This window comes from Rhea pennata, chromosome 5 (assembly GCF_028389875.1).
Source record: "Rhea pennata isolate bPtePen1 chromosome 5, bPtePen1.pri, whole genome shotgun sequence".
In the NCBI taxonomy this organism is placed as follows: domain Eukaryota; kingdom Metazoa; phylum Chordata; class Aves; order Rheiformes; family Rheidae; genus Rhea; species Rhea pennata.
The window spans coordinates 34,571,669-34,595,337 of NC_084667.1; the positions used below are offsets into that span (position 1 = coordinate 34,571,669).

At 37.9% G+C, this 23,669-nt stretch overlaps 1 protein-coding gene across 5 annotated transcripts in view; it reads left to right on the plus strand.

Moving 5' to 3' along the window:
* Positions 1–23,669, plus strand: part of STK33 (serine/threonine kinase 33) — a 67,061-nt gene that overhangs the window by 28,805 nt on the left and 14,587 nt on the right. For all 5 annotated transcript variants that reach the window (XM_062576543.1, XM_062576544.1, XM_062576548.1 and 2 more), the window contains exons 7-13: positions 627–743; positions 3,243–3,356; positions 4,664–4,768; positions 8,038–8,176; positions 9,198–9,286; positions 13,041–13,119; positions 19,208–19,283. In XM_062576543.1, coding sequence (XP_062432527.1) covers positions 627–743; positions 3,243–3,356; positions 4,664–4,768; positions 8,038–8,176; positions 9,198–9,286; positions 13,041–13,119; positions 19,208–19,283 — 719 coding nt within the window. The remainder of the gene's footprint in view (positions 1–626; positions 744–3,242; positions 3,357–4,663; positions 4,769–8,037; positions 8,177–9,197; positions 9,287–13,040; positions 13,120–19,207; positions 19,284–23,669) is intronic.

Below are 23,669 nucleotides of genomic sequence, written 5' to 3' on the forward strand. Positions count from 1 at the left end.
TCAGCCATTCCAGAAAGTGATGCATATTTATTGAGAAATGGAATTTCTAGGAATTTAGATGTCATGATTTATTTTACATATCTTTTGAAGAAAACTTAACACTATAGGATAGAACTGACTCTGTACTATTAAAATTGAATGTGAACTATTTATAAAATATATTGGCAACACTTTTAATGTATTAGTTGAATTAGCTATCTAGAAATCTGCTGCATTGACAAATGTGATTATTAGCCTTAAATAAGTCACTTCATTTCTAATTCATCTTGTGACCAAGTCATTTCATTTGGCCATAAAGCAATAGATCCAATTTACACTGAGGTGGAATATGGACCACTGAATAGAGGCAGCAAAGCTCTGCAAAAGATAAAAAAAAAAAAAAAAAGAAAAAAACCCTCGTTTCTTACAGAACTGTGGTAAAGATTTTTTTTTTCAGTCTTTCACAGCTTTCTGTTTGTCTTGGGTTTACATGAAATTAACTAATTGATTAAAACCTTTGTTTTTTTACGTCTTGTCCCATATTTAGTCTGCACTGTTATATGTTGCGTACCTTACCATGGACTGGATTTTTATGTGTCTGAAACAATGTAAGAATTTTTGAAATAATGCTTCCTTTTTCCATAAAGATGCCAAAATTGGAGCTGAGAGAACCTTGTGGAAAAATGTTCACACAATCAACTCGCAGCCATAGTGCAGAAGTCAAAATTCCTCATACACGAATAAGTGATGGAGCTGCTATCCAGGTATGTAGAATTCCTGGCTATTAGAGATACTAATAGCCTGTGGGTTTCATAGCTCCTCATTAGCGCGGGCTTCCCCCATCAGAATTTCTAGGCTGTCAGGAGTCCTTGGCAAATAGCTGGATACCTGAAATACCCTCAGTCAACCCAATCCTAGAAATGTCTTGGTAGAAAAAGAAGACAATTGCAGGAGAATGAAATGGTAGCCCAGTATCGTCTGGGAAGGTATTTGTAGGGGTCAAGGTGAATTCCTAGAAAGCAAAGGGGGGTTTCCTGGAAGGCACTGAGAGAAGTCCATAAAAAACAAAGGCAAGGATTTGTGGAAAGCAGAAAGTGAATTTCCTGGAAAGCAGAAGTTAGGGTTGGGGGAGGGAGGAATTTTCTGCAGTGTGGAATATTTTCTACAAAGAAGAGGGAAGGAATTCCTAGAAAGTAGCAGGGGAAATTCCTAGAAAGGAAAAGAGCATTTCCTAAAACACGTGTGCAAAATTCCTGGAAAGCAAAGGGGAGGGATTCCTAGAAAACACATGAGAATTTTTTTAGAAAGGAAACAGGAGAATGTTTAGAAAGCAGAGGACAGCTTTCCTAGAAAGAACATGGAAAATTCTAGAAAGGGAAAGTGAGGTTTTCCTAGAAAGCACATGGAGAAATTGTAGAAAACAAACAGGAAATTCCTGAAAAGCAGAGGTTGGATTTCTTTGAAAGCAGAGTTGGGACTTCCTAGAAAGCATATGGACAATCTCTAGAGAGCAAGGGACATAATTCGTAGAAACACATGGTTGATTCCTGGAAAGCACACAGGGAAAATTCTTGGCAAGCAAAGGGGGAAATGCCTAGAAAGTTATGGGGAGATTTCTTGGAAAGCATAGTGGGAAATCCTAGAAAGCACACGAGATAATTTCCTGAAAAGGAGAAGGGAGAGTTTCTAGAAAGCCTGTAAGAAATTCCTTTAAAGCAGAAAGGTGAAATTTCCTTTCAAATTTCCTCTTCCTCAAAGGAGGAGGATTTCCTAGAAAGCTAAGGGAGTATTCTTGGAAAGCGCAGTGAGAATTCCTTGGAAGTGCAAGGTGGATTTTCTCAAAGGGGGAGGAGAGCCTAGAAAGCAGAGAGGGAATTACTACAAGGCAAGTGCGGTTTTCCTTGGGGGGGGGGGAAGAATTCCTAGAAAGCCAAATGGGAATTTCCTAGAAAAGTACATTGGAAATTCCTAGAAGGCTGGAGTGTGACTTCCCAGAAAGTATGTGAGAAATCCCTGGAAGACAAAGCAGGGAATACCTAGAAAGCACGTGGAAAATTCCCAGAGGGCACATTGAAAATTTCCTAGAAAGCTGAGGGCTACTTCCTAAAAAGTAGAATGGTATTCCTGGAAAATAGCCGGGTGCATCACTAGGAAAGACAAAGTTCCTGGAAAGCAGCTGTGAAATTCATGGAATGCCATGGGAGAATTCGTAGAAAGCACATGGGGAAACTCCCAGAAAGCAGAGGAGGATTTTCCCCAAAGCCTTTGGGCATTTCCGAGAAAGTAAAGGGAGGCATTTGTAGGTAGCACCTGACAGGGCTTCGCAGGCAGTCGCAGGCCGATTGCCTTGGAGGTCTAAGAGATCGATGGAAGAAGGAATCGCAGCAGGACAGTTGCAGTGCTGACCGAGGTGGTGTAATCACAGTAGGGCTCGTGGTACAGCAGCAGGGATGTTGTGATCACGGTGGGGCCAAGGGAGCACAGCACAAGTGTTGTGAGCACAGCGGGTCAAGGCAGTTGCAAGAGGGTGGGAGGTGGTTGCACAGGGGCACTGTAACTTTGGCAGGGTGAGTCAGTGTGGACAGGGTGATCTAAGCGGGTGCAGTGAGGTCATCTTGATGGGCAAGGTCATCGCAGTTGGTCCAGCGGTGGAGTAGGAGGTTCCAGGTAACCCTGGCAGGGGTCTAGGGACTTGCCTTGTCGGCACTGAATTGTGGTAAACGTGCTGTGTGTACAGGCGTTCGCAGAACACAGGTAAGCAAACGTGAACTTCAATCTTATCAGAAATTAGGACTTACAAGTTTTCTGTTTCAGAAGTCATGTCTATACTCTTGTTGCTGTCCTGAATCTAAACCATCACTATCTGTGCTAGTAATTTCTTTGTACATTGGCTATATTATTCCTATTATTTCAAAACTGCACCTTACATGTTATTTCTTTGGGAGTGTGGTTATGCAGAGTGTAACAGTACAGTTACAATTCATGGTGCTTTGGAAAGTCAGATAGAAAACTCATACTGAACACTACCAATTGCTGCTCTTAAATCTTACAGCAAGCATACATGAAGGCAGGAACAAATATGCAGTATAAAAAGCTATCAGTATTTTCACTGAAAGATCAGACTGCTTCTCTCCTTCTATGGGCATCTTTTAAACATTTAGTTGGAAAGTCTAGTTGTATAAGCTGTAATTTATTGGCTAATAAATTTATTTTGTTAAAATTTCTTTAAATCTTCACTTTTTTATGTTTCTCTGTTGCTTTAGGAAATCTATTCCTTTGGAAGGAAACTAGGACAAGGCAGCTTTGGGGTTGTAATTGAAGTGAAACACAAAGACACTGGCAAAAAATGGGCCATTAAAAAAGTGAACAGGAAAAAGGTAAATAGTGTGTAGATGGGTGATTTATTTTAAAATCTTTCTTAGCTTTGTTACAATCTGATGATTCGTTTTTTCCAATCTCTGAGCACCATGATGTCGTATTAGATCCAGAATTTCTTTTTTGACCTATGTAGATATTTATTCTCATTTTTTCAGGTACTACTCTGTGTCTTCATCATTGCCCCTGTAACAGACACTAGAAGCAATGTCAGTTTTTTAAATAAAATGTTTAGTCTAACCATGTAACTTAGGATTTTTATTTCTTCATGAAAAAATAATTGAAAAGAACTTTGCAAGTTAGATTCTAAGCTAACCAAATATGATTGAAGAATAAATCTCATTGACAGGTTTTATTTTGTAAGTTTATATTTTAATTTTTCAAAAACAATTAAGGGATAAATCAGAAGCATGAATGTTTGTAGTCAGAAGTCAGTAAGAACACAGTGGTATAGCTTTATGCTTAATATTTTATGCAAGCATGACAAATCTTGAAACTGAGACTTTACCAAGTGAATAGTTCAGATATGTTACTTTGCCTCTCTTGATATTTTAAATTTTTCAAACTGTTAAATTGGCAATAATAAATTCTTTTAAATTTTGGTTTCTTAAGTTAAAAAAATACTGTACTTCAGTCCCTGTCATCATACGACAACCATGGTAATATTGGATCTGATTGTGTTTAAATGGGATACCATCATGAAGGGTAGATTATCAATGAGATGAAAAAATTTACTAAACAAAATCCATCATGTTCTTGATAGGTACAGGAATGCTTGGTGCTCTGTAAAATAATTTTCCTGTTCATTTGCACTTGTTTATATATTCATGAGATTATGGATTATGGGAGTATCAGCTCCTCTGAGCTGGCCAGCTTTCAATATGAATAATTACATTTTGTTTAACTCCATTGCCCCAACAGCTTTATTTTTTGTTGATTTTAAATGCACGTTAAATATCACCTATATCACCTGTTCTTTATTTAAGTAGTCATTCTCATTTTTGAGTCATGGGCACATGGTATATTTGGATAGTGTGAAAATGCTTGTGGTTGTGTGCGTAGATACTCTTTCAGCCTAAAGGCTTTTAAGACGTTTCACAGAATTGTGTATTTGAAACTGTAAGATGTCAGAGGCCAAATTTACTGGCTTAGTGGAGGCAATCCTGAAATACAGTAGGAATTACTTTGTAGTGATGTTTTGAAATATAATTTTTAAAAATACATCTTATCACTTTTTTAAAAAGAAATTGCTGTTATTTAAAAATGGATATTATGATGTCTGTAAAATGTGTTCCCACAAATAACTAAGGCTGGAAGCTCTGCTATGAAGTTACTTGAACGGGAGGTGAGCATCTTAAAAAGAGTGCACCATGACCATATAATACACCTAGAAGAGGTGTTTGAGACACCAAAGGTAAGATTTCATTAATTGCAACACCTACTATTAGTACGAATGTTGATAGAGTGAAAAACAAACAAGCAAAGAAAATCTCTGTTCCAAAGTAACTCCTCATATTTAACAAGTGTCATACGGGACAAATCTTCTTACAGCTCTTGACCAAAAGATTGTGGAAATGTTTATATTTTATTTTCCATTAAATTCTGTCTAAGCTGCTATTGCCAGAAATTTAAACTAGCAGTTGAACACAGGACAAAAACGGTTTACATCATGGGAAATACCTGACTAAACATGCTTTGTTTGCAAATCTCTGATAGGCAGAGCCAATTACTATAGTCTGGGATTTAATTTCTTCTTTCTTTGAGTTCTCAACTTAGTTTTCTCTTCTATTCTTTCAGAACTATTTCAACAATAATTAAAGACTGTTACAGTCATGGTTTTTTTTTTCTGCTTGTTTGTGTAAGTTTACATAAGGAAGTCACACTCTTGTGTCTCCCTAGGAGAAACGTCAATCTAGAGGCAGACTTTCCATTTTTTATTTGCCTGTTATTTCAGAAATAATTAGTCAAAGAATGATGAAAATGTTGTTTTTGAGATTAAATTATTACTATTTTGTCTTTTATTTATATATCATTGTTTGAAAAGATGTTATGCTGAGTTGACTGGAAAAGATCTCAGGACATTATGATGGTTTCACCATATGATAGGTATTGCAGTAGCACATGCAAACTAATATTTGTTGTTAACTATAGCATACATTTTATCTTGGAGTATTCAGCTGGTCAGAAGGCACCTACGTAGCGTATTGTAGTTTTTATTCCTAGTTGCTGAGAAATTAGGTTTGGTCTTTTCAAACACTGGTACTTTCTCAGGCTTTCTGTGAAAGTTGTTGATGATACATTGAATGGAAATAGTTTTATGCTAAATCCATATTTAATCCATGCCTTGAAATCTGTAGTATTTTTATACATTTTTTAAAAAATGTGTGTGTTTTGAAACCTTGTGGAATCTCATGGGTTAAGGCCCTAGAAGGAAGGGGAGTCCAGGAGAGCTGGCTTGTATTCAAACATCACTTCCTCCAGGCTCAAGAACGGTGCATCCCTATAAGTAAGAAGTGCAGCAAAAGGGGCAGGAGACCTGCATGGGTGAGCAAGGAGCTCTTGGCCAAATTCAGACAGAGGAGGAAAATACACAGAATGTGGAAGAGGGGACAGGCTACTCGGGAGAATTACAGAAATGCAGCCAGAGTATGTAGAGATGCTGCGAGGAAGGCTAAGGCCCAGCTGGAATTGAGTCTGGCAAAGAATGTTAAGGACAACAGGAAGGGCTTCTTCCAATACATCAGCAGGAAGAGGAGGACTAGGGAAAATGTGAATGGGGCAGGGGCCGTGGTGACAAGGGATACAGAGAAGGCAGAGCTACTGAATGCCTTCTTTGCTTCAATCTTCACTGCTAAGGGCAGCCCTCAGGAATCCCAGAGCCTGGACGTGAGGGAGAAGGTCTGGAGAAGGGAAGACTTTCCTTTGGTTGAGGAGGAAAGGATCAGAGATCTTCTGGGCAGGCTAGACATCCACAAATCCATGGGCCCAGATGGGGTGCACCCACAGGTACTGAGGGAGCTGGCGGATGTTGTTGCCAGGCCGCTCTCCGTCGTCTTTGAAAGATCCTGGAGAACAGGAGAGGTGCCTGAGGACTGGAAGAAGGCCAGTGTCACTCCAGTCTTCAAGAAGGGCAAGAAGGAGGACCCAGGGAACTACAGGCTGGTCAGCCTCACCTCCGTCCCTGGAAAGGGGATGGACAGCTCCTTCTGGATGTCATCTCCAGACATATGGAGGAAAAGAAGGTGATCAGGAGTAGCTAGCATGGATTCACCAAGGGGAAATCCTGCTTAACCAATCTGATAGCCTTCTAGGATGGAATGACTGGCTGGATAGATGAGGGGAGAGCAGTGGACGTTGTGTACCTTGACTTCAGCAAGGCTTCTGACACGTTCTCCCATAACATCCTCCTAGAGAAGCTCAGGAAGTGTGAGTTAGACGAGTGGACAGTGAGGTGGATTGAGAACTGGCTGAAAGGCAGAGCTCAGAGGGTCGTCATCAGTGGCGTGGAGTCTAGTTGGAGGCCTGTGGCTAGGGGCGTCCCCCAGGGCTCAGTACTGGATCCCATCCTGTTCAACTTCTCCATCAATGACCTGGATGAGGGGACAGAGTGCCTCCTCAGCAAGTTTGCTGATGATACCGAGCTGGGAGGAGTGGCTGACACACCAGAGGGCTGTGCTGCCATTCAGAGAGACCTGGGCAGGCTGGAGAGCTGGGCGGAGAGGAACCTCCTGAGGTTCAACAAGGGCAAGTGCAGGGTCCTGCACCTGGGGAAGAATAACCCTAGGCACCAGTACAAGCTGGGGGCTGACCTGCTGGAGAGCAGCTCTGTAGAGAAGGACCTGGGAGTGCTGGTGGATGACAAACTGACCATGAGGCAGCAATGTGCCCTTGTGGCCAAGAAGGCCAATGGTCTCCTGGGGTGCATTAGGAAGAGTGTTGCCAGCAGGTCAAGGGAGGTGATCCTGCCCCTCTACTCAGCCCTGGGGAGGCCTCATCTTGAGTACTGGGTCCAGTTGTGGGCTCCCCAGTACAAGAGAGACATGGAGCTACTGGAGAGAGTCCAGCATAGGGCTACGAAGATGCTCAGAGGGCTGGAGCACCTGCCCTATGAGGAACGGCTCTGAGAGCTGGGCCTCTTTAGCCTGGGGAAGAGAAGACTGAGGGGGGATCTTATCAATGTGTACAAGTACCTGAAGGGAGGGTGTCAAAGGGGATGGGGACAAACTCTTTTCAGTTGCCCCATGTGACAGGACAAGAGGCAGTGGGCAGAAATTGGAGCACAGGCAGTTCCGCCTGAGCGTGAGGGGGAATTTCTTCACTGTGAGAGTGGCGGAGCACTGGACCAGGTTGCCCAGAGAGGTGGTGGAGTCTCCTTCTCTGGAGATCTTCAAGGCCCGCCTGGATGCAACCACGTCTTAACATGCTCTAGGTGACCCTGCTGAGCAGGGAGGTTGGACTAGATGATCTCCAGAGGTCCCTTCCAACCTTACTGATTCTATGATTGTTGCTGTAGTCCAAACATTGGTAATATTTGTGGCAGGGAAGTTATCTTTTTGCCTTGTGTTCATAAAATCCTAAGTGCATTGTGGTTCTCGGTCATCACTGCATCTGGAGCACTACCTTTAAAAAAAGACTAAACTCAGAAACAAGGAAATCATTACTCTGTCTCTTTATTAACATTAGCGGATGTATCTTGTAATGGAGCTGTGTGAGGATGGAGAACTTAAAAAAATTCTTCATAGTAAAGGACACTTTACAGAAAATGAGACAAGACACATCATCCAGAGTCTTGCTTCAGCAATAGCATATCTTCACAAGAAAGGTAATTAAGTTCCTCTGTCTCTCCCCTATGTTCATCAGTTTCAAGTGTCCATATACCTTCAGCAACACTTACGGATTGCTGTTCTTACCTATTACTTACTTCATAGTATAAAGATATTCCAGTAAAGAAGAAGTAAAATAAACTATACGAATACTTTTTAAAAACTTTATTTTTCTTATGGTTGTAACAACTGCTACCATTTTCTTCTATTTCTTTTTTGGTACCAGCTACCGTATAGTAACATGTATTATTATTTCTTAACATGTAACTGTTATGCATTATAACATTAATTTTTTTTAGTAGTTAAGTATATAGTCTATTGTAGAAGGGGAAAAAAAGCAGAAGTGGAGTGCTTTTAAGACTTTTTAGTAGTCTATCTATCTTGCATTTAGGATTCAGTAAACTTAAGCATTTTCATCCAGTACATGGAAGTGCTACAATTCTGCACAGTCCATGTTCATCCAAAAATTTAGAGTTGGCATATACTAAAGAATCATGAATACTTCTAAACTGTTTTCTACAGAAATTAGTCATCTTTGTATTCCAGCATAACACTTTTAGGAATCCTCTATTTACTTTTTTTCCATGCAAATAGAAGAGTCCTTGTATATGGAATGGTGCCTTGTTTAGGGCTCTATCTGTTCATTGTAGCTGTTGAGAGGGCAAAACCACCTAGTGCTTTAGGATATGAAAATGAATTGTAGTTATGAAAATACATGCAAATTTGATAAGCATACAACATAATCCTACTTTTTGTTAGATGTCAGCTGATCAACTGATATTTAAGACTGAAGCAATGTGCAGTTTTCCCCTTGTTACAGAATTGTGGAGAGGAATGGATACAAATTTGGTCCAGATTTGAAATATCTGTTTTACTCCCTGGCTGTAATGAGAAAGATGCTTTTCTTTAGGTTTCCAGTAGTTCAGAGTAAAATACACTAGAATTGCTCAAAGAAGTTGTTCTTGTCAGAATATCTTCACTGCAACTGATAACATTTTATTTCTTATTCTTTCTTGACAGATATTGTTCACAGAGATCTAAAACTGGAAAACATTTTAGTTAAAAGCAGTGACATCGATGAAGCAAATGAAATGAAATTAAACATAAAGGTAAGACTACAATTGTAGCAGTTCTGCTTCAAGCACTGGTTTTAATCTCCAGCTATTACTGGGAGACCTGTCTTTGATACCTGTTAGCAGCTTTTGAAATGAGCTACTAAATGGTGTTATTGGAGGAGAAAATCATTTTAGAAGCTAAGTTCCACTGTTAAAAAAGGCTTTCTTTGTAAAATAATACAAGAATATGTTGAGGTCAATTTAAAAAAAAAAAAAAACTTAAAGTAACCAAAACTTATTCATCTAGATCTACATTAGAGTGGTTCGAAGCCATTAGTTATGGTAAGTCAGCAGGAACTCCAAGATGTAATTAATTTTGAAATTATCCGTGTTATCAATGTAATGTAAATCTGTTGACAGTTTAGAAAAAAATGCCTATTTAAATTGTGCTTTTGATTGGAATGCACAATATGTCATAGGAATTTTTGAATATTAATAAATATTTACTACCCAAACAAAATATGCCATGTTCTTACATCTTATTTTCATTGAAAGAACAGGTCCTTGATGCTTAATAAATCATATGATAATTATCTTACTGACTTTAATAGTTGTGAAAATGTTTGCGTCTTTTAAAATAGCCATGCCAAAATGAGGTACTAGATTGTGGACCTACTATGTTAGGTGTATGTTGAGAAGTGTTTTAGCCGCTAAAGAGTATGGACAACTCAGTAATTCCTGGTGGAAGAATTCCAGGGTACAGAATCTAGTTTACTATGCATCTTAGAGCCTATATTTTTTTACATAATTTTATATTAGTTTTGAGAAACATCACTTTGAATTTCCAAGTCTCCTTCAGTTTGGGGCAGTTTGTACCTTTCTTCTTGCAAATACTAGAGGTAGTGAAGACATTGATATCAATCTGGTTTGTCAACAGACTTTCCATCCGTATACTCAGGATCCCGCTTCTGTCAATACAAACAGTCATGGCCAGCAGTTACTCTTGTTTCATGATCTTGCTTTTTATATCCATTTGGAATAGCAACTATCAAAATCTGTCATATTTGCTTTCTTCATCATGATTTTGCTTGTTCTTCTGATGGCTGAATAATTCTAGGGGAAGAAGCTGGAAGCAAGGCAGAAGACCCCAAAGCTAGTATGGCTAGTGTCAGTGGAGGTGGCTGCAGGAAAGGGAAAGTCCATCTCACAGCATGAAATGGGTAAACAGCAGAGAACTGCATTTGTTTTCTCCTTAGATCTAGAGTTTTCAGATTTGAGACAGCTAAGGCTAAACGTAAGGCCAAGATTTACACTGTCCTATTTTTGGCTGAGAGATAAAATCTTTCTGAATCTTTATGATTCTCTCTTTTTGGCCAGGAGGTGCAGGGAGAATAGATAGACACAGGTACCTCCTGGTGAGAGAACAGGCATTCTTCCATGTGTGACATGTCAGTACATGGGAAAGGTGCATATTAGCATGGAGTTCAGAGGGAGTTTTGATTGTAAGTATAGACAGACCTTCAGTTTCACCTTAAGATATCAGGACATTCCTTTCCACATTCAGAGATGCTGACAGATGCATGCATTCTCTCCCAGGCTTTGAGATGGAAAGTATGAAAGTGTAGTGAAGGAACTGGATTCTGTATGTAAATATTACACCTGAATAAGGTGTTACTATCAAGATAAAACACTCTCTGTCTGTAAAAATGCAGCATCTCTTTACACCCTTTGAAATGCTTTTCCACATGAGGAATGAAGACAAAGCCCAAGGGATAAGTCCTAATTGCTTCCAGTTTTTGCAGGAGAAAAGGCACAGTCTAAGCATTTCTTAAAAGGAGCAGTGACTCCCCAAAAGGGAACAATCAGGTACCCAGTTTTCCATCAGTGAGTATGTGGAGCATTATGTCTGTATGTAAGATACTGTGAATGACTGTTTTTTCTCAGTGTGAATATAAGGGCTCCTAATTATTTTGGTGCATGGAATAAGAGAGGGAAGGAGGAAGTGGGGTTAGGTCATGACAGCCAGTTCTAGGACAGCCAAAGTGCCTGTAAGAGGAAGCAAGAGAAAGCTGCTAAACTTTCCCCCTCCTTTTTTTTTTTTCCTGATAACAACAACAAAAAAGGGTACAGTTGTTTTTTTGGAATGCAGAAAAACTAAAATTTTGACCAGACCCTCATTTGCCTCATCATGGTGTGCAGAATGGCTCTAGTATTCTGAGTCAACTTTTCTCAGTCTCAAGGCTTTAATATTGTGTTGCTGAACATCTTGACAGTTGCACGTAAGAGATTTTTTTTTATCTTTTTCTCCTTACAGCTAACTTTTAGAGGCAACAATAATTTGGCCCCATTTCATTTCATTTACATCTCAAATACACTGTGCTTAGTGGGATGAGGAGACAAAATGTAATAGTCTTTTTTCTTTATAATGTGTTAACTAATGTAAACTTAAGGAAATTATTCTCACTAATAGACACCAGTAAAATGCAATTACATTAAAAAATGAAAACAAATGCTTTGTAATTAAAACTTTACCACTGTAAAAATCTTGTCTCTAATTTCCTTGAAATTTGAGGGTTAGGAGAGAGAGCAGACACATAAATGTCTGTTCCAGTGAACTCCAAGTAGATAGGACTACATAATATGAGTAGCAACAGCGGACAAGAGAAAGAAGTTACAGTTTTAGAACACCCATGCTTTCTAAAACATAGGTATATTTTATCTCTCTCTTGGTTTTTTTTAGCTACTCACTACTTCCATGTAGAATAAAATTCATTTGGTTCATCTTAAACCAAAGCACAAGTTACTCTCTCTTTTTTAGTTCAAATTTTACAGCCTTTATGTTTTGGTTGAATGTTGATGTTGTCTCTGGTGTCTAGTTCAGACCAGTAGCACAACACAGAGAAGATTGCCTCCATCAGATGAAGTTTTCTTTTTTCAACTTCTTTTCCTTAAAGATCAGCTTGAGAGATGGGGGAAGCCATGTCAGTCTAATGGACAAGTACAAATACCTTAATGCAATATAAAGTATGAGATGCGTATTTAAGTGGACCAGAGCTGTTGATTTACTGAGCAGTTGACCCTGAAATGCTACTGCGAGGAAGGAGGAGGGAATCCTGTTGCTTCGTTGGGTTTGGACCCTTGCCAAGGATCATCTCCCTTTTGGGTGGGAATCCTGTAGGCATATTTTCAGCCATTTGTCTTCTCTGCTGCTATGTGTCCTTGCTGCTGTGAGGAAGAAATGGATCCATGGACAATAGTCCTAAGTTGAGGTGTTGCCCATATTCTTTTGACAATCTAGGTTTTATTTAGGTTCTTAGCAAGCAGCACTCTGATTTATCAGCAACTTGATTTTGTTTCTCTTGACCTTCTAACTTTTGGCTCTATCCCTGGTTGCCCACAGCCATGTAGTGTCTCTACCATCAGTATGTTTTTGTTGGGAATTTAGGCCTGCTTTATTCACAAGAAAATGTAAAATGATAAGTGGGAATTTGCCCTGTGTCTTTGGAGGACACTTAGTTTGATGTGACTTTGAATGCCATGAAAAAGAATGTTACAGGAAAAAAAAATGCTTAGATAGTGGAAAAAAATTACACAGAAAAGTAACTGCAGGACAAACATTAGAGGTATTTGACACAAGCTTGCAAAGAATGGAGGAAGGAGAGACTGAAGATCGTTATATGAAAACTTCACTTACGCAGATTTTCCTCTGACTTTGTTTCAACTATGAACAGTGATTTCTAAGCTGGACAAAAGAACAAAAAGAATACCATCTTTACTGTTAATTTTAATACTATATTTTTTCTACTAGGTGACTGACTTTGGTTTAGCTGTGCAAAAGGCTGGTGGTAGTGTGTTTCAGTCTATCTGTGGGACTCCTATATACATGGGTAAGTTCAGAGCTTCATACTGTTTAAGTGCTGCAGCTCACTAGATCTTTCTAGGTCACGAAGTCATAGGTGTCTTTAAGCTCTTCCTCTTCTCTTTTCACAGGAAATGTCATACTAGCTTAAAACTGCCAATGTTTCTAATTACATACAATATCTCTAAGGTCCAAAACTTCAGAGAAAGGTGCAGCTGTAACTGATAACAACCTTTTAGTGGGTTTCATCAGTTCTTACGTAGCTGCTGTGAAATAAATTGTCCATCATTATAAGCATTTACATTTCCTGTGCATTTTGCGTTATATAAATGTGAATGTTCCTAGTATGTTTCTGATGTATCCATTATACTAAGTTCTCGGCTTCTGTGTGTATTTCGCAGATTAACACTTTGTTCCCAGTGTAATGCAACTGCTGGATCCCTAACACACTGTTCACAAAGATTCATTTCTCTCTCTCTCTCTCTCTCTCTCTCTCTCTCTCTCTCTCTCTCTCTTTCTCTCTCTCTCTCTCTCTCTTTCTCTCTCTCACTGGTGGGGATCTCACTACAGATTTTTGACATTTTCATCTCTGATGAACAAGAGCACTAAAGTATGGCTCCCATTAGATACAAGAAGCTGAAGGGGGGAGGGATTCAATTCATTAATTTGTTAATTCAATTAGGATTCTTTTCTTGAGTTCTCCTCTGAGAAGAGGAAGCTAAGCTGTGTGCCTTACAAGCTCTGATTTAGTCCTTTAGAAAAATGTCATCTCTTCAGCTCTTTGTAGCTTTTGTGGAATGGGTGTGGAAACCACATGTATTTCAACTCCCAAAACTTCCATTTGGATGATATCTCTATCAAACAATGTTATGGGATGACCTTCCTGGGAAGTAATTGTATTTCATTCTGCTGCTATTCATTAGCTTTTATATTTCTTTTGAGGAATGTATGTCTATTAGATAAACAGAGCAGCTGCGTAAATGCTTTACATCACTTCTCAGGAAGGGATAATTAGTAGCTCTGATTTTGGTAAGGCTTTTAATAGTCATAGGCATTATTGTTTAAATCCATTATTTCAGCAAACTAGAGTGTAGATAAATGAGCCTTTGAAGAAAAGAAACTGATTTATTTTGAATAGACTTTGGATATGTTTGTACATGTTCTTTCTTTCTATTGCTATTCTTGCTTCTCCATTGTTTAAGGAACTGAACAGTATTTAAAATGGTCCCAAACTTTTTTGTCCTCCTTGGAGGTTAAAGCCCAGACAAAATTGGCAGCAGATGCTACTGCCCAGAGAATCTGGACTCAAGGACATGCGATTTTTGCAAATGTGCCGTCAGCGGCCAGAGGTGATCAGACATTCAAACAGTCATTTTTAACTGTAAGGTAAATATTTCTCAAACTCTCTGCTGCACAAAGGAGATGGAGTAACTCCATACTTCTCAGCTATGCTTGGGAAAAGACATGTAATTGTCTGAGGACTGCTGCTGCTCACTCCTTGGGACACCCAGTACGTGGGAGCCTCTTGTTCCACTCACCATGTGGTTCTTGAAGGAAATGAGCAAGGGAATCCGTAAGTAAGGATGAACAGCGATCTCAGCTTACTGTACCACTTCAGAGCGCAAATAGTGACGTGCTGTGTCATGAAAAGAGTGACTTTGTTATCAATAACTACAAGCTCCATAAAATGAACTGTCTACTACAAAGAAGGATAGCAACAGTTAAGCAAGATGTGATCAGATCTTCTGCGTCGCTATAGAAGAGTTTGTAATTTTCTTTTTTTTTTTTTTGTCCTGGTGCTGTTCCTTGATGATGCTGTGCTGTTTGTTGATGATGATAAGTCAGGCACTTGTTTTCTACCTTTTTTTTAAACTTTCTGCTCCCCTAACCCATCAGGTACTCTATAAAAATCCCTTAGATAATATACAGAACTGATATCTTCTTATTCTGTTGTGAGCTTTATCATATCAACCGCACAGACAACCCTCATATCACCTTTCTATTCTACATATCGTTGTCTTCAAACTGACTCAGACTGCCTTATATTATCACCAAGTTCAATGCAAATTACGTATTCCTTTGTTACAAGGTCAGGTGTTTCTTGTGCATTTTCCAGTTTATTTGGTCAGGTGTTCTTGAGGCCTACCGTGCTGTCTGAATCACAGTGTCTCCCACTTGTTATATAAAGTACCTTTGTAACTTCTGATGTGCTGCAGAAGCTTTCAGGAGTTTCTATCTATACAATTCAATTAAGTTTTAAAATGGTTTTCCTTAGAAAATTTCCATCAGAGCAGTCTGTCTACTCTAGTCTCTGACACTGACTTCGTCTGATGTTCAAAAGGAAGTTGAAAAAAACATGAAAGCAGGTAATTAAGACATAACCTGTCCATAAGACACATTTCTCTAAATTTCTTTTGCCTGTTTAGGCAATGAATGCTTTGCATTCTGCGATGTAAAGATTTGTAGCCCTTTATTTATACTGCATGATACACTACTGTATCTCACTTCATTATCCAGTGCATCATTTCTCTTTGAGTTCTACACTCAATGGTATATACTAGCAATGCATTTCACAGCTAGCTTATAACAGACTGAAGCAAAAAAAAATCCTTTCTGGAGAAAGATCATTAGTCCTTCTGACATTCTGATTGATGAAATAGTAGCAGTATTAAATACTTCTTTTAAGTAAGGGGGTTGTAGAGGATGAAATTACTTTCCGATTTACTAATCATGACAGAAACACAGAATTTTAGCACTGGAAGAGACCTTTGAGTCATTTGATTTATTTTTCTGTCCAAAGAAAGAAGCACGTATACTTAAGTCATTTCTGAGGAATATTTGTCTAAGGTGTGCTTAAAGACCTCCAGTAATGGAGAACCCATAATGTTCCCAGGCACTCTGATCCAGTGCTTCATTATCCTGTGAGAAGTTTTTCCTCAAGTCTGCCCTGAACCTTCAGTTTGGCAGTCAGCTTAAACTGATACTTACAGGCCACAGTCTGATCACTTTTTTTCATGATAAGATTTCTCACCTGCAGTCACATAATTGCTAGAGCTGACCTAAAGAAAGAGATGGGAGCATATGCATAGGAGTAAGGGAAAAGTGGAATTGCGCTTCGTATTTTAAGACTATTTCTTGCCCTACCTATCAAGGATATGAAGAACAGGTAGCCACCTTCCCTTTTTTCAGCAATCTGGTATCACACTTCTCCTTTGGTCATTTGTTCTTCAGGTTGAACAACATGAATTTTCTTAGTCCTGAATTGCATTTCTGATCTTTATTTTTGATTGGCTGGCCATGCTTCATTTGGTACATATTTTATTTAAATGGAGTATCCGAAGTTAAGTGCGATATCTAGTTGAGGTCTTACCATTGCTGGACTGAGTGGAGGGATTATTTTGTATGTATTGCAGATGTATGCTTGTGTATACATCATCTTTTTTCAATTTCATGACTCTTCATGAAAGGCATTTGGGCTATTTAAGGACTCTGAATCCACATAAGAGAACAAGATGTGGGTGCTGGGAGTCAAGCTGTTGGCTGTTTTCCTGGCATATTTAGATAGACTTCTAACTCAGAAGAGGGAAAGAGGGTTTGCCTTTGACCCTTCAGAAGGGGCAGGTGTGCAGGGGGAGGTTTTGTACCGCAGTGGCTGTTTTACTGTCACCCTGCCTCATAAAGGTGTTATCAGGCTGTACTGACGCTGTTAACTCATGCTCAGTGTGTGAGTCACAACAGTCCTTGAGCTGCTGCCTGCTGTTCTCCATGTACTTGCATTCTGAGCTTGCCTTTTGATATGCATACAGTCATTCCAGACTTGATGTTGTCTTTAGATTTAATACGCATGTTCTGTTTTGGATCATTTAGGTCATCAATTATAATAGTATCATGTCTAGGACAGACACCTACAAAACATCCCTTGATGCAGCCTTCTACTTTGACCATGAACAAGAAATAGCTACTTTCTGAGAACTGTTTTTATAACCACATGTGCATTGTTCCTGTAATATTTTTATATAGAAAGTGTTATGAAAAAAGTTACATGAAACAGTATCCAAAATGATATTTCCTAAAATTAGAATATATGCTATTTAGTGTTCCTCCTCTAGCCCTGAAGCCTGTCAACTTGTGCTACAAGGAGATCTTTTCCTGACAAGCGCTTAATGGCTGTTAGTTACCTCTTTGTTTTCTTCTAGGTGCTTATTATTTCAGATGTCTTCTTGGGAATTAAAATTAATAGGATGTATCTATAATTCTTTCATGTCACCTTTTCCACCCTGTTACAGATAGATACCATGATTGCCTGTTTCAGTTCTCCAGTGTTTTTCCTGTCTTCCACAAGTTCTTGAACCAATCATAGTTCTGAAAAGTCTTGTCAGTTTTTAAAATACTCTAGAATTAATTTAATCAATTATAGTTGATTTTAAAATTTCCAGCCTAAGTACTTGCTAACCTTTTGCTTCTCTGTAAAAAACTGAGGTCTTGCCCCTTTGTCATAGATATTGATTGTGCTATCCCCTGCTTGCAGTTGACATTTTGGTTAAGATTGATGCAAGCAGACATTAAATACATTTGCCTTCTGAGCATCATCTATCGGTAGCTTTTGTGGCTGAATACAGTACCAGCCTCTTTATTCATGGTCTTTGTACTACTCATATACTTACCGATTATTTCATTCTTAGTTATGTGCCTTGCTAGTTGCTCCATATTTTGCCTTTCAGATTTTGCCCCTCTGTGTTTATGTTTTCCTTCTGTTCTTAATTCCACCTCTTGCATGCTCCCTTCTTCTGTCTGAGGCCTATGGAAAGTCATGATTTGTCTAGCCTGGTTTATTAGTAGATTTCCTATTTCTTCTATCCATTACTTGATACAGTATCAATTGTATCAATTGTAAGAATTGCAACTTCTCTTTAAAAATCTATGTATTACACACGTGGATATATTGTGAGGTGTAAGTTTTGGTAGTGCAATTCCAGCAAAATCAATGGAATTTGATCAGCTGAGAGTTTGGCCTTTCATTGTACTTTTCTGGAGGTCGAGCCTTAGGAATTCCCCAGCTCAGTTGTTTTATTTTGTGTCGGATAAGTATTTCACCTCTGGTGTTAGTAGCATGACTTATTGCTGGTTTAAAATGTTCTCAAAATAATATACTAAAAATGAGGTAATATTTGGATTCATAGTTTTTCACCAATTTGGTGATACTAATAATAAAAATCTCCTTTGAAGTCTTGATTTGCCAGTTGTGGTATTATCGAACCATTGAGTATATCTTTTAGTTCCTTTATCTAATAAATAAATGTCTGAAACTTGTTACCTACATAAAACATTAAAAACTGAGATGATAGTTAACCAAACTTTTTGAGTTGGTAGGAAAACACCAAATAAATTAGTCTCTGTCATTAGTGCTCCTCTTACGGAAAGGAATTAGTTTTCTGTTTCGTCTTAGGGCAAACCATGTTGTCGTCATTGATTCTGGAAGTGAAGACCACAGGTTTTGCTGTGATCTCAATACTCCATTTACCATGATGTAGGAGATAAGATAACAGTAAGATGGCCCCAAAGTAGCACCTTTGACATGTGACTGAAACAATATAAAGTTATTAATGAATAGATTATAATGTGTGAGTTTTTATTCCAGGATATAAATAGATCAATTTGAATAATTTTTTAGAGTATTTTGGCATTGATTTTGTTCACTGTGTGATGTATTAGTGCAAACAGAGACTCTTGTGTCTTGCAAAAAATGGGTATTTTTATAGGCTGCACTTATTTCTGGGGAAAAAATGAAGTTCATACGATATCTTGCAGTCCTTCAAGCCAGTGCTTTATGAATACTGCTGTAATAACTTACTGTGGGGAAAAACAAGACTAAGTTAACTAAGCTAACGTCACGATATCACCGCCCCTTAACAGCTAAATGATAAAAGTGAGGACATATCAGCATGAATTGTTAAGGTCTGTACATTATTCATTTAAACATCTGCTGTTGGTTCCTCTCTACATATGGGAATAAATTATACCACATCGGCACATTCTTCATGCTTTGTGTTTAAGCATTTAAAAGTTTTTTTTTTTTTTTTGTATTATTAATATTATTTTTTCTGCTTGGTTGGCAGCCCCTGAAGTTATTAGTGCCCATGACTACAGCCAACAGTGTGACATTTGGAGCATAGGTGTCATTATGTACATGCTGTAAGTAGCTTGTAAAACTAATATAGAATGTACAGACCCATTTATAATACAAGTGCTTACAATTTGGCATTGAAATATAAAGTAAACCTGTGTGCTAAATCTTAACAAATTACTGTACTCTAATAATTGCTTGCATGTAAACATTACAAATTTCTATTCAAAAGGAAGTAAAACACACAGTTCAGTGTTAAAAACTGATTTTTTTGATTTATGAACTATTTTATAATCATGAAATAACACAATATTAACGAATATTGCAGTGTAACACTCTAAAACTAGACTTAGAGTTTAGACCTTTCTTTTGTATATGCTGGCTGGAGGTATGTATGGGAAGTAAGTTATGATGTACAGATTGTTGGTCAAATTCTCAGATGGATTGCTCAAACCAAGGTAAGAGTTTTTCTTCTCCGCCTGTGTGTGTGCGCAGTAACTCCATGAACTATGATGTTCAAAGGCTGCCAGGTCTCCTCGTACAGATTGCCTGTGTCCTTTGGAAGTTAGCAAAGCCTGCTGCTATTTAGAGGAGGAAATGAAACTCTACATTTGCTGGAATGCATGCGTATTTTTACTGAAGTCTCATGGTTGTAAGATTTGTCTTAGTTCCAAAATAACAACTCCTCTCTGAAAAAATCTTATCTTGCATATACCACCAAATACCGTGTAAACATATCCCAGTAATTAAAAACAAAATGAAGCAAAGTGTATAAATACCTGTTTGCATGATGCAGTTAAAACTGAGAATTAAAATGTCACGTTGTGTGCAGAGGCTGTTTTTTCTTCTCATAATATATTTGCATGGTTTTTTTTACCTCTTTCAGCCTTTTTCTTCTCTCAGTGCTAGATGATGCTTTAAAGCAAATGTTTTAGAACATTACCTCTTGCCATTTCATTTGTTCGTATTTTTGCTGTACTATGATTCTCTTACTTTTGTAATATATAACCTAGTTCTTTTATAACTGAAGACTTTGGACATACCGTGCAGTTTCATAACCTCATCTTTTGGGGAGTCTCTGATTTTTTTTTTTTCCCACTCTATACTGGTTCTTCAGTTTCTTTTCTGTACAATTAGTGCATTTTTCTTCTTGTGTCAGCATGATGAAGTGTTTGTAGCTTTATTGCCTTTGTTTTGTTTATTTCTAAAATTTATGCTGATACAAAATGAGTTTTATTGCTGTACTTTGTGATATTAATGTTTGCATCATGGTAGTAGGATTTGCACAACATAGTACAACAGAAATATATTATAAAATGGGCAGTTGAAATTGGATGGTTTGATTGGCTAATAAGAATCCTGAACAGTGCCTGCAATCAGCACATTTCACAGCTCAGAACTTGTAAAATTCAGAGCAGTGAACTGTGTTGATTGCAGCCAGAGCTCAGAACTTCTGACCTTCTTCCTTAATTAGCAATATAAATATTTTTTAAAATTAGCATTTTGTAATCACAATAGTGTCAGAACAAAATAACATTAGTTCACCCCTTGTTGTGTCTACTACACAAGAATGAAAATACTGTGTATGAATTAATAGAATACAATTCACACTGCTTTTTATTGCTTAATTTGAAAATAGTAATACAAAAGCCATAAGATCGTCTTCTGATTTTAATTCTGTTTTTACAAATTACTTTTCTTGCTTTCCTGAATAATAGCTTGTGCTTCTGGTGCTCCTCTAATGGGCTTAAAGATGCTGTTACAGCCATTATTGCTACCATCACAACTTTGACCCTTCTGGGCTACAGCTACTGCCTCCCTCATAACGTGCTAGCTGCCAGAGCGCTTTGGCAGTGCAGACGGCACGTTCCGTCTTGGTGCCAAGGGTGTTACTGCCGCGGCAGGCTCAGTCTCTACCTGTCTGGGGAGCAGGAGCCCTGAGGTGACTCATGAACTCTGTTTTCATGAATGTTAATGCACAGGGTTGCCTCTGCATAATGGGGCAATACCAGCATGACAGATTTTTATATGTAATTTAAATTGAGGTGTACTTTATGTTTTCCATTTCATTTCTATTTTAACGTACACTAATAGAAACATAAACAATAGTAACCAACAAACAGAAAATCTGTTAAAATATGAAGGTATATCAGCACACTGATAGAGCAGACGAGCAAGAGTCCATCTGCCCAGCACGTGTTGAGGGTACTGCCCAAATGCTAGCAGGAGAGGACGAGGAGCTGCTTTTTCCTGTGCACTCTACACTACCAAATTTCTCAGTAGTTCTCCAGCGTGTGCTGAGACTGTGGCCCCTAGAATACTTCTCTAAAACCTTGGTGTAACTGAAAAAGTCTAGGATGCCTGATAAATTACTTCCTACGTTGCAGTAATAAGAAGCTTATTAAGAAAACATGGTAGTTTTTGTTCCTTTCTAAAGACAGGAAAATCTCTTCACACATTTGCAATTTTCTTCACACATTGTGTGATACATTCATCTACTTAACTTGATATCTTCAGCTGAAGTTATCCGTTGTCTGTCACTGCCTTTAGTGTGGAAAGAATTCAGTCCTGTGCATAACAGAACGGTGGCTGTGTCAGCAGCCGGGACGCACAGGATAGTGTATAGAAATGCATTCTTCCCGTTTTCATTTCTTTAAATTCAGTTCCATGTGAATTTAAGTCAGAGGGAGACTGGGAAGGGAAAACCAGAGGATAAAGAAAGTGGAACAGTTTTTGTTAAAAGTAATTTTGAGATTAAAAGTTAGGAGAAAAACGTGCTATAAAATGAGTCTTTGTATTTTACCTTAAAAATTGAAGTCAATAAAACAAATTCCAGAGCATTTTTGAGTTATCTTTAATATAAAGTGACAGACATCCTTCACTAGGATGTGACAACTACATTTTCAGTAGCTACTTCTGTGTTTTGAGAGTAGAGCTAAAAACATAGTTTGGTGCAAATAATTTATTTGGTTAAGTTAGGCTCTTTATTTTAAATGGCCACAAATAGGCAGATTCATTTCTTGAAGGTATTTGCTGTGTAATCTTTGCATGTCAGTTGTGCACAAGTAGTTCGATGTAAAATCTTGTTATAAATTTAGTCCGTCTTTATTAGTTTTGATTGGAAACACAAATCACATGATAGAGTTTTTCATTCATGATGTGATTAGTAGAACACAGATCAATATTTACTTTCAAAGAATATTCTCTAATAATCATTTATAGATGATGTTTCTATTAATATCTTTATTGGTAAACAGGAATAGTCACAGAAACCAAATACAAAGCAAGTAGAAACATTGAATTTGGTTGTTACCACAAATATTTTCTTAGGAGTGCATTTAATTTAGTTTCATCTGTATTACCTTTTTATTGTTACCACATATATATAATTGGCATAAGGGAAGCAGAAGATACAGAAATTGAATTGTTAATTGAATTAACAGACATTCTAACACCATATTTGCTTAAGTATTTTACTCAAAATAGCAAGAAATACATACAATGCAAGAATGCAATCAACATATATTTTTGCAAATATATGTACTCTTTAACATGGACACTTGGGGTATCCCTTAGAATATTTCTGATGTTTCCAGTATATTTTCTTGGGACTGAATTTATCACTTTTTGAACAGTGCAGCTGTGTATTCAAACTTAAGGACACAAACATCCACTGTGTATGACCAGTTTGACTTCTTCTGTACATTTTATTCTACAGACTTATTTTATCAAGCCATTCCTATATTGAGCCAGTGATCTGTAGTTGATCCAAAAAGTGCCTTTTAGAAAAATTGCTGATTTGGATTTAACTGCTTTAAGTTGAGGGAAATGTGCTGTTTCTTGTTGTTTTAGTTCTTCTGATCATTACAAACTTACTGGAGGGTCACTAATCTAAAAACAGTGGGATCATAGATTAGTGATAGTTATTATTGAAATGTAGTTGTTTGTTGGGATAGAATTGTTGACTTTTTTAAATGGAAAGTAATGTTTTCGCATGAAGCACATCGAAAGAAACAGTAAATGTGAAGTTTATGTAGCAAATTTCCGTGACAGAAATACTGCATGTTGACAGTGGGTTAGCTTTCAGTTAACCCATTTGGATGAGTGATTGGGATGAGTGAATAGCAAAATATTGTATTTTCAGTTTAATTTCACTTTTTTTTTCTAGCTTCTATTTTCAGTAGTTGGATCTTTTTATATCTTTGACTCCTAGTTTAAAAATCCATATAGTATCAATTATCTTCTCCCTGTGTGGATACATAGTGACCAAGATCAAATCACCTTTTAACCTTGTAACCTCTTTCCCTTAAGTCTCTGAGTGACATATTTTTCAGAACTTGAGTCGCTTTTGTGGAGTTCTTCTAAAGCTTTGGCAGTCCTGCTAACTTTTTGATTTCACAGTGATCCTATAATACATAGTTTCTGCCTCACCAGTGAAAAATAGTAGGTTTTCA